At 34.0% G+C, this 12407-nt stretch overlaps 1 protein-coding gene across 1 annotated transcript; it reads right to left on the bottom strand.

Moving 5' to 3' along the window:
- Positions 1-2549: 2549 nt before the first annotated feature.
- On the bottom strand, positions 2550-8779 carry LOC110453143. Its single transcript, XM_021501993.1, has 5 exons — positions 8692-8779; positions 6991-7166; positions 6184-6291; positions 4933-5079; positions 2550-3174 (listed from the first exon to the last, which is right to left on the bottom strand). The coding sequence occupies exons 1-5, from the start codon at positions 8695-8697 to the stop codon at positions 2883-2885; spliced, it is 729 nt and encodes a 242-aa protein (XP_021357668.1). The 5' UTR covers positions 8698-8779; the 3' UTR covers positions 2550-2882.
- Positions 8780-12407: the final 3628 nt, after the last annotated feature.

Below are 12407 nucleotides of genomic sequence, written 5' to 3' on the forward strand. Positions count from 1 at the left end.
GCGCCGTTGTGCCAAATATGTGACGTCACTGCTGTTTTCGTAAACGTCAATTCGTTATATGGTTTTCGTATAAAAAAATAATATTAATGTTGTTATGATAATTATTAAAACATTGGTTGATGAAGAAAACCTAAATGATTGTTTGTTCATTGAAAAGGTTCTCGAGAAGTTTCTGAAACTATTTTTTTGTGGCGCACATGCTCCAAACAAAATGCATGTAATGCGTCCTTTCGTCAGCCATCGGTACAATTTATATAGAGGAGACCTGTCAAGAAAAAGAGTGTTTCTCGAATTATATAATAAATATAATCTTACACTCGTGGTCATGTAATATTGAATTTATTAAACTCGTTTATTAATTTCATATGAAATTAATAAACTCGTTCAATAAATCAAATATTACATGAATACGAGTGTCAGATCCTCTATATATAATTTTCATTATTGCAAATAAGAAGTAAGGACGCTCTTATACAAAGATTGAGTCAGCCAATGCGGAGAGTAAAACGAACATTTTACAACAACATATGGCATTTTCATCCATTTAAGACTCATCACTTGTACTCCTTGTCAAAAGAATGCAAATCCATCAGTTAAAATCAAATGGTTGACTTAATGGTTTTGACATACTTCCCTTAAGTTTGCGAACATTTGCATTACTTTGCTAATTGATATATTGTGATTAAATGGAATAGATTTGAGAGAACAAGCAAATTCAAAGCAATAATGAAATATATGAATTCAAATAAACTATAATATAAATAACTTATTTCATCATGAACATTGCAAAGTATTTCTTGTAACCTGCAATCCAATAGCCAATATATACTTGCACACCAAATCTGGTTCCTCCATGTGAAATTGTGTAGAAGATGTGCTCCAGATCATTTTTAAAGGATAAGGTGAAAGGTCAAGCATAGTTCACAGTAACCTTCTTTTTATACTTGGCACTCCGCCATCAAAAGATCTATTTGCGTACTAAATCTGTTTACTCTATGTGAAAATGTATAGAAAATATACTCTAGGACAATTTTATCAAAGGTAAAGATCACAGGTCAAAATATAGGTCACCGTCCCTTTTGTTAAAGACATGACACTCCACCATCCCAAAATGTAATACCATATCAAATATGGTTACTTCAGGTAAAATAGTATAGAAAATGTGCCCCAGACAAACTATTTTCAAATGTTGAGGCCAAAGATCAAAACATAGTTTACAGTATACATGACACTCCATCATCCCAAGATGTATTTGCATACCGAATGGGTCTAATCGAGGTTAAATAATATAGAAGATTGCCTCAAACAAACTTTTAGAACGGACGGACGGAAAGCAAACCTATAGCCCGCAACGGGAACCGTTGGGGACTAAGAACAGACTCTATAACACTTGGCATTGTGTGAGACTAGATACTGTTACCTGTATTCCAAGTAGATAACTCAAAGTTTTAACACAACAGGTAAACAATTAAATTTAATTAATTAGCTTGAATTCACCGATTGTATAAGATTGGGAAAGACCAACTATAATTTTGGCATACGAGGCAAAGTAAAAACAGATAAAAGCACATGAAAATACCTGCCATTACGTCCGGGTTGGTAGTGCTTTGCTTATGTGCCATATTAGTCTAAATATTATACACGACCAGGTTGGTGCGTTATGGGGTAAAAGTTAGTCTACACTTAACTATTCGCACATGTATCAATTTCCAGAAAAACCCCCACCCAAAACCCCCAAAAACAAAAATATCAAACAAAAAAAACCGAACATGTCTCTAATTTCTTGGGAGTCAATCTACAATCGGGAACCGTCGGTTGTTTCTGTTAACGGGACATTTTGTATGCGCAAACGAATCCCAATAGTTTCCCTGTACTCCCATGATCACCGCAAGTGGGAACGTTGTTCTAGCTACTGTCATTGATATTTAAAACGTTTTCGTGTATTCACGTTGTCTAATCATAATACTGAAAATGATGACGTCATGATGCATTGCGACGTCACAATGGAACCTTCCAAAAATGATACCCAAAGTAAGAAAACCATCTATTAAAAAAAATAGTTAGTCGATGAAAAAGACACTACAGTAACCATTCTTGTGACATCATAAAAATACCTGAAATACAAAGTATTCCATTTTTGTTTGAAATATTCGGTGCAGTTATCTAAACATTTACAGCAGGTTATGGTAATTTCCCCCTCCTTCTAGAACCCATTATTAGCGATAGAGATACAAATATAGCTTTATTAGATATCCTTATTAACACCGAATAGTACTTTAATCGGGTGGTATAGATATTAAGTCATATTTCCTTATCTCTATTTGATGTAAATATGTCCTTATTATACTTCAGTTTAGGAAAGGAAGTGCTTTCTACTTTTCGGTGTATTATAACTACGCTAATCTTACTATGGCTTTGAAAAGGCCTTCAAAACGTGTCCCTCTTAATAAAGAAGTAAACGTTTAATGACAAAATTATAATTTAATAGACATTCAGCAAAATGTCAATGAGAAAGTCTGCAAAACACAAGAAACAAAACCAAAACAAAGTACGATGCATCACTGTAAATTTTATTGCACTTTCCACTGATGGATATCACGTCATGGGCAGGTTAAAAGCTCAATACACAAAAGTTACAAATAGACAAATGACAGATACAATTTTCAAATAACAACAGTGTCAAAAACAAAGTAAATAAACACCATTTTGAATATAAAATATTAAAACAAACCATTGTGAATATGTGAAAAGGACTGGGCGTATATACAATGTACAATATGTACTGATCATTGATGAATTCATTTGGTTTGTTTGTATCTACCTAGTTGATGCAATTTGAAGTAAAAACCAAACTAATATCTCTGTTCAAATTCGCGCACCCACTATACTTTAATTTTAAATAGACCACTTAGGTATTTATTACGCTTTGTCGCCTTGTCTTGACTTCTCAGATTGTCTTCCCTTTTCTTCTTCTCAAGATATTCATCAGTGAATGAACATTTAGCTAGCTTTGGACTGCAGGCCATAGGAGTTGACACCTCCACTTCCCTACACTGACCCATTGGAGCGTTCGGACAGAACACGATTAGCTTCCTTCTAATGAAGCCATCGGGAACACAGGCATATTTCATTTCGAAGTCTCTTGAATCTGGAACTTCTGCAGCCATTTTGTTACTGTACATGAAGTAAAAGTGAATTATGTATTTGATGCAAATTTCTCATTATGTCCTTTTTCACATAATTCCATGCTTAAAGTATTTTAGAAGAATACTTTTGTTTATGCTGTCACACATTTGTTTTAATTTTAGCATATAAGTGCATCGGTAAACTCACAATACATGCAATATAAAACTATAAACAGAAACTGCAATAAGCAAAATCATAATTTAGTTTAATATGCAAAAAGCGCTATAATAAGAATACCACTAAAATATGAATGTTTACAGTGTGTATTTACCTACGGTATTATACATGTTTACAGTGTGTGTTTGCCTACTGTATTATCTATGTTTACAATAGGCAAACACACACTGCAAATTTAGATAATACAGTGGGCAAACACACACTGTAAGCATAGATAATACAGTAGGCATACACACACTGTAAACATGTTTAATACCGTAGGCAAATACACACCGTAAACGTAGATTATACAGTAGGCGAACACACACTGTAAACATATATAATACCGTAGGCAAATACACACCGTAAACATAGATAATACAGTGTGTGTTTGCCTTTTGTATCTTCTATGTTTACAGTGTGCATTTGCCTACTGTATTATCTAATTTACAGTGTGTGTTTGCCTTTTGTATCTTCTATGTTTACCGTGTGTGTTTGCCTACCCTAGTATCTATGTTTACAGTTTGTGTTTGCCTACTGTAGTATCTATGTTTACAGTGTGCATTTGCCTACTGTATTATCTATGTTTACAGTGTGTGTTTGCCTACTGTATAATCTACGTCTACGGTGTGTATTTGCCTACTGTATTATCTATGTTTACAGTGTGTGTTTGCCTATTGTATTATCTATGTTTACAGTGTGTGTTTGCCTACTGTATTATCTATGTTTACAGTGTGTATTTGCCTCCTGTTTTAACTATGTTTACAGTGTGTGCTTGCCTAGCTGTATTATCTATGTTTACAGTGTGTGTTTGCCTACTGTATTGTCTATGTTTACAGTGTGTATTTGCCTACGGTATTATCTATGTTTACAGTGTGTATTTGTCTACTGTATTATCTATGTTTACAGTATTATTTGCCTACTGTATCGGTTATATTTCTTCCACTAAAGAGGACTACACAAAGAGATATTATATAAAGCAATTTGATTTGATTTACACTTGTTGGGGATAACTCAGTAATTTTGCAACACAATTGTACCTCATGTTCGTATATTTTCTGAGTCTTCCCATGAGAGTACAAAGTACATTGAACATTACTTTGTTTTAAAATAACACATCCTTTACTATCAACCTGTGTAAAATAACACACGGAATCTACATGTTTGAGAAAAACGACTTGCCGAGGAGGTATATGTATACAAAATTTTAGCTGTTACATATAAGCTTATTGTCAAAGGGTTGTTAAATAAACGCTAAATAATTGTCATAAAGCCGAATAACGTAACAACTTGAAAGAAAAGTGTAATGAAACAAAGCGTGAGTTTAAAAATAAACAGGATTAAAGATGTGACAACGACATATATCGCAGTTTATGATTTCACAAAAGACGATGTTTTTGTGGAAAGTGTGATATCAGTAAATTGTTCCATTATTTTAAACAGATTACATTTATGACTCATTATCTATAACGTTCGCGGAAAACAGGTGTTGTGGAAAGTGTGGCCTCGTAAACACTGGATTTGAACGATCAAAAACAAACCCAATACATACAAATCGAGCTGAAATTTAAACAAAAATATATCACTCACTTGCATTGTTGGTAATGGAAATTCTGGAGCTCTGGTTTGACAATTAAACAGACATCCCGGTTTCCCAGTGCTGATACGTTTGCTATGGCTATACCACCAACACGAATGGGTGTAGATGGGCACAAATCCCTGCAGTCGGTGAAATCTCTGCAAGACATTTTTTTTTATTAAAGCAACTTATTTCTGGTGGCATGCTATTCTATATAAAAAAAATACATTATAAATATGTCGAAAGAAAACGACAAAATAAAAGTACCTTAGAATTAGGTCAGCTTTGAAAATGAGTCTAGGTTTCCTTAATGAGAATTTAGATAAACTGCGACTTCCTAAGAAATAAGATATTTTCGTGGGTCCCAAATATGGTGGTTTGCCGACAAAACACCATTACATGAGTACGTGAATTTTACGAGTACCCACTCAAACAAAATAAAACTACCTTGGAATTAGGTCAGCTTTGAAAATGAGTCTAGGTTTCCTAAATGAGAATTTATATAAACTGCGACTTCCTAAGAAATAAGATATTTTCGTGGGTCCCAATTTGGTGGTTTGCCGACAAAACACCATTACATGAGTACGTGAATTTTACGAGTACCCACTCAAACATATATAATTACCCACGAAACCAACAAAATTACAACCCCACAAAAACGAGTGATTTTACAGTATATTTTGAGGTTTTAGAGTAAACAGATAATTTAATGGTGGGTAACAAAGACCACCAATCTAAGAGGAAATCCACCATCAGAAAACGCTAACACGCCATTCCACTAGGTCATAATATTTTTCCATGTTTCTTCAATTTCGTCTCATGATAGGACACTGAGGAAAACTGGTTTCAATCTTGATTATGTACATCATAGGCCAATTTTTATAGAAATGACACAACAGTGTATTTGCCATTTCAAATGTTTTACCATACATGTAGCTAACTTAAAAACACGTGTCAACAGATTTGTTGTAATTTTATAAAAGCTTTTATTTTGGTTTATGATCAAGAAATGTGTTGTTATTTTTAGTCGTTGATATGAATATGGTGCATAAAATAAGTTTGATAAATAAAAAAAATAAAAAAAGCGTTATAACATTTCATAACAAAAACATTTCCTGCCTTTTGTGACGTTAGGTGGGTTGTTAGTTTTGTGTAAAATTTATGCACGTGCCTTTTTGGTTGTCGATTGATATCTTTCGTATGTTTTGTTCAATTTTGACAGACGGCTAATTTATTCATCCTCTGAGTTCACCCGAACTTACCCCTCTCCTCGCATGTGTGGAAGCGCAGTTTGATAGCTTGAGTAGTTGTCCATTTTCTGGAGGAGATCTTGATGGCCTATGAATGCCTTCTCTATTTGAGGAAGGAGCCTGAAAAAAACCGAATATTCAAGTTATTTATTAAAGGATACATTATACGAACAACATGGCACTGTAGGCATTCAATAAAAATGGGGTATTTAGGTTTTCAATGAAGGTTAAACAGTAATGCCTAGTGAACTAGCTTTGCATATGAGAAAAGAGTCTCATTTATAGATTCAGATTATATGTATAAAATAATCTGCATCACAGACATTAATCGATCGGTTGATCTTTTGTAAATACTCATTACCTCACACAGCGTATAAAATATTTATAAATACTCATTACCTCACACAGCGTATAAAATATTTTGTAAATACTCATTACCTCACACGGCGTATACAATATTTGTAAATACTCATTACCTCACACAGCGTATAAAATATTTATAAATACTCATTACCTCACACAGCGTATAACATATTTGTAAATACTCATTACCTCACACGGCGTATACAATTTTTTGTAAATACTCATTACCTCACACAGCGTATAAAATATTTTGTAAATACTCATTACCTCACACGGCGTATAACATATTTGTAAATACTCATTACCTCCCACAGCGTATAATTTTTCTGTCTGAAAAACGGCAGTGCAATACACCTGGTTGGTTGTATAATAACTTTTCTTTCGTTTGTTTTAGTTTTAATAGTTTGATTAATTCGCCATTAAACGACTGCATATTGTCAACTATATGACACCTACCTGTTATATATGTTCCGAACAACATCCTCAGGGAACATGATCCGCCAGTCCCAAATTTGATATCTCAGTAGCTCCCTTTCGCACTGCTCCTTGTTAGTTTCAATAATCCCTGGCGCATTTAGTATCACCTCTTGCCCTTGAGCCGCCACCAGCAGGGAAGCTAACACCAACAATAGCTGAGAGAGAGAAAAAACAACATTAACACAATCAAGCTATAATGTATTCAACAAAAAAATCAACTTTCAACTTTTTTTCAATATAGCTGAAACGATTTCGGCACCACCAAGTAACAAGTAACAACACCAAATAACGCCAAATAGATTTAAATATTTTGTATTTTATTTAAGAATACAAACATTTGGAAAATGATAAAAACTTGATTTGTGTGTGTTTGTGCTTTAGCTGTAAATAATAATTCCAAGCTTTTTGTGACATATTATGTATATTCCTTGCATTTCTTTAAATGTGAAATTGAATTATAAAAGTCCTTTATAAATATTTTAAAAAATTGGATTAAAAAATGTGTTTTTAATATTTCAATCATTCTGCTAGTTTTGTACTAATCATTTACATCATCGTGATTATGGTAACGATTATTGGTAACATGAATGTCCCTTTTAAACCACACTATATTAGTGAATAATCCTGTATATCCTGTCATTTTTTATGTTTTGCTATATTAGCATATATGTATATTTCACTGTAATGGTATTTAACCCTTGATAAGAAATACTTGTTGGACATAAAAGTTTTCAGTACTTAATCTTAGTTTTATGAATTTAAGTTATTTTGCTACCTTTCCGTGGTTATGTATGTGCTGCTTTGCTTGTGTACCTTGTTTTACTTTTTAATTTGCCTCTGTGATATTTGTTTGTCTTTAACTAGTCTTTGTTATTACCTGTTTAATTGCCTCTGGGATATTTGTTTGTCTTTAACTAGTCTTTGTTATTACAATGTACCTGTTTAATTGCCTCTGTGATATTTGTTTGTCTTTAACTAGTCTTTGTAATTACCTGCACGTGATTGTTATTATACTCCATGTTTGTCGCAAGAACAGCACTACAGTGTTAATGTTTTATAGTTTCAAATATGCGACGTTAAATAAAAATTATTTTATATCGATCCTGTATCTTGGTATACTTTCATTTTGAATTCCAACTGTTTGCCTCTGGTATCATTGATGAGTAATAGAAAGACAAAATAGCTGAATGTTGCAGTTTAATTCACTAGGTAGGTGCATGTTACATTCGTCTTTTAAACATGATTTTGTTTATGTTAGTCAAATGGGGAACCATGCATATTAAAAACGTACATTAGGGTTTTTGAATGTTATATTAAAATATGATATAGTGTATCACTGGTGTATAATCAATCAATCAACTATCTCCAATCACCGTCAGACGTTTCAAGTCGAAGGAAATACCTTTATATCTCTAAGTAAGCGATTACAATATGACATAATGATAATAATTATATATATTATATAACACGTGTCTAAATAGTTGTCTCAAAAACGATCAGATATGTTCATGTCGAAAAATATTATCATACACAGATTTATCAAATGTAAATAAACAAAATCAAGTAGGAAATAATGAAAATAAAATAATGAATTTTTAAAATACATCTATGAAAATATATCAACTTGCATGAAATGACAGTATTTATCTGTCTATATTAAATATATATCGGTAATCTTACCTTCATTTTCAGTTGAGCTGTGTTAGATTCTTAAGAGTCAATACAGACGGCGTTCCTATTTATACTCTCTCCACGAGGAAACACGAGATCTTAACCAATCACTGCTCGTCTTACAACTGACGGTGGCCATACCTGATGACATCACAGCTGACCTGTTTGAAGTCTCATTGTGAATTGTTTTATAGTTCTCGCCTGTCATTTCTGAATAACGAGATGATAGTTGATTACCTGTGTGGTTTTCACCTGTCATCTAGGCCGCGAAGCCAGGTAAAACAGCTAACAGTTATATACCGTTAATGCAATATGTCTACCAAATATAAACAGGTATGACGTCAACAATATACGTACTGTAACGACAAATGAAAAAAGAAAAAAATATGTTTTATACTTTCAAATGAGACTGTTTTGTTTGTTTTACGCGCGAATTGCATATTAATTAGTTATCTCAAGCAACATAGGATTTCGCTTCCTTGAATAATTTCTCTTGATAAAGACAACGCTGTTATGCGCATTTCAGGAGCAACTCGTCTGCAGGGTTTCTCAGAAAGGAAAAAAATCACAAAATTGATGAATAAACAATTCTTTGAAAACAAAATAAGAAATAAAATGCAATTGTAAAATCTTTAAAAAAGACTTTGTTGTTTTAACACATCAATGAATATATTAATTTTAAAATATACCCCAATAGAGAAAATATACATACATTTAAAACAAAACTTATATATAATTGACACAGTGAAGTGTTTAAATTATTTTTGTTATGTGAAGTGTCTTACATTTTCCCGAATACCAGAAGTGTTAACTTTATTCCTTACAATATTTTCATGCAATAATTTAACAACACATTGAGATATATATCTTAAAAGTAATTTCATTCGGTCATTCCAAATACACAAATAATGAATACTCCAAAGTGAAAAGAGCGACACCTTTAATTTGTCGTTAACGCTTAATCAACTTCCACGTGCAGTGGCGGATCCAGAGGGGTTTTTTGGGCTTCAGGAAACCCCCCCACCCTGAGAATTTTCTTTAAAAATCATGTATTTTCACCATTTTCCTCAATTTTTTCCAACATGGAAACCCCCCCAGGAAATTTGGAAACCCCCCCAGATAGGTCTCTGGATCCGCCACTGACGTGCGCCCCTACGTCTTCTAAAACGTACGAAGATTGTCGGGTGGCGCAGTGGATAAAGCTCTCGCCTATAGCTATCTCCAAGGCGGTTTGGGTTGTATTCCCCGATCGGACCGAGAAAAGGAATGGGGCCACCTGCCCGTTCACGTGGGTTTTCTTCTGGTACTCCAGTTTCCTCCCACATTAGGACCACCAGCGTTATAATAACTTGTTTCATAATTGTTGTAAAATAAATATAAAGTTTATATTTATAAAACTCACGTAGCTTAAACCAATCCTACTCTTCTTTTAAAGGCTAGGATACCAAATACCAAAGCGAGATATACTGTACATTGAAACGCTTGTTTTTTCTCTTAAATGTTTTACGACGCATTACTTTCAGACTCCATTAACTTATTAGCAAAAAATAACAACAACGATATCAAAGTTTGTCATCAGTTAAGGGAAAGATATGTCAAAATGATATTTTTATTAAATTTATAACAACAATGAGTTAACAACAAGCATGGAACACTTCAGTTTAATTCTCAAGCTGGAATTGGTTGAAATTCGAATCAAGCGTAAAAATCATCATAGCATGAACACATATGTACTGATCTAAATTAACGGGATGCAAAATTAGAATATTCCCTCATCCTCGATATCCAGGGTGTAAGCTCACTTTCGCTCTTTGCACCCCTTGAATATGTCATAGCAAAATATAAGGCTCAATGTGCAGCACCATGGGGATTGGACGAGAAGGCTAGTTTGATCCTTTGATCAAAATAATCTCGCGGTCGCGATATAACTCCTGGATATCAAGGATGATTCCAGGAGTGCAGAGATCAAAAGGAGCGTAACCTCTGGATATCGAGGATGATTCCAGGAGTGCAGAGAGCGAAAATGAGCCTAACCCCTGGATAAAGAGGATGATTCCAGGAGTGCAGAGAGCGAAAGTGAGTGTAACCCCTGGATATCAAGGATGATTCCAGGAGTGCAGAGATCGAAAGTGAGCGTAACCCCTAGATATCAAGGATGATTCCAGATGTGCAGAGAGCGAAAGTGAGCGTAACTCCTGGATATCAAGGATGATTCCAGGAGTGCAGGGAGCGAAAGTGAGCGTAACTCCTTGATATCGAGGATGATTCCGGGGGTGCAGAGATCGAAAGTGAGCCTAACCCCTTGATATCGAGGATGATTCCAGGGGTGCAGAGATGGAAAGTGAGCCTAACCCCTGGATATCGAGGATGATTCCAGGGGTGCAGAGATCGAAAGTGAGCGTAACCCTGGATATCGAGGATGATATTCCCTATGCATCATATTTTAAATAACTCATAGCTGTATAATCATTTACAACATCATAGTATTCTCGGATTGAAAATACGAGGCACGGATTACTCAGACGTTATGCGCGATGTTGGTGACACCTTGTGTAACGTAAAATGACGTCGTTTTTATGGTATATGACGTCGCTTTTTAGATATTTTATCATATATTTTTTTGCATTATTTTGTATGACCTTCTTGTATATGCTACCGTGCGGGAAAAGAAGATTGGTCAACATGAGCTCATAAACTTTTTTTATAATCGTTTTGAAATAAATAAAGTTTAAAAGTTGGCCGGGATTAGAAGGAGAAGATAGATGTGAGGTTGTGGACAGGCTTATATTCTAAAAATCGTTTCCATCGTTTCAGAACGAGTCGGTTGTCCCATTTAAAAAAAAAATTGCTGTACATACGTCAACAGAGAATAAGTATCACTGTCAGATATATGCTGCTTTGACTACAATTCTATTTATTAGTGTTGACTTTATCCACTTAGTGTTTCGAAAATTATAATGATGCATGAAATTTTACTCGAAATGATAAAATTGCCTCAAGATTTCTGCTGATGTTTGACACTTTAATATTGTTACGCAACGATATTCCCGGTACGTCGCCTAAGTGGGACATTTTACGGAAATTGAAAAGTGTAGTGCGATTTTTTCGTTATTGATCCCATAACAAAAGTGAAAAGTGTTTCATTCTATTCAGTCAAGACACATTCTTAGTATGACAAAATTATTTTATACGTCATCAAAGTTTCAATTTATGCAAAATGTACGTCAAAAACAACTACTGGACAAATTTCGGAATGTTTAATTTTGCCTGTATACAAGAAAACGTTCTTAGTGATAAATACTTTTCTTTTTTCTTTGCATGATAATTTCGACCAAGACACATTACAAATATAACTTTATATATCTCAAATATCTGTCAATATCCTCCGGTCAACAGGATAGATTCATACCCAGCTACCTGCTGGGTTAGCGTTACCTTCCTTGCATAGCGGTTTGGAGAAGATTCGGTAAATATGCCAATCACTAATCCCAATGAAAGTTTTGACGTCATTTGTGACGTCAATTCTGCTTCCGTAAATCTTAATATATAGAATTTCTCTGAAACGTCTTACCCCACAGATGTTACGGGTTACATGAGTTTTTGTAACGTTTTCGAGGTTGTGTAGGTGAAACAGAATTGTTCATGTTGTGTTATACTATCCATAAATAGTATAAGACGAATGAACTTGAAAAAACATTTTTTGCGATATATAATATGACATCAAG

The sequence above is a fragment of the Mizuhopecten yessoensis genome, unplaced genomic scaffold (genome assembly GCF_002113885.1).
Source record: "Mizuhopecten yessoensis strain PY_sf001 unplaced genomic scaffold, ASM211388v2 scaffold827, whole genome shotgun sequence".
Taxonomy (NCBI): domain Eukaryota; kingdom Metazoa; phylum Mollusca; class Bivalvia; order Pectinida; family Pectinidae; genus Mizuhopecten; species Mizuhopecten yessoensis.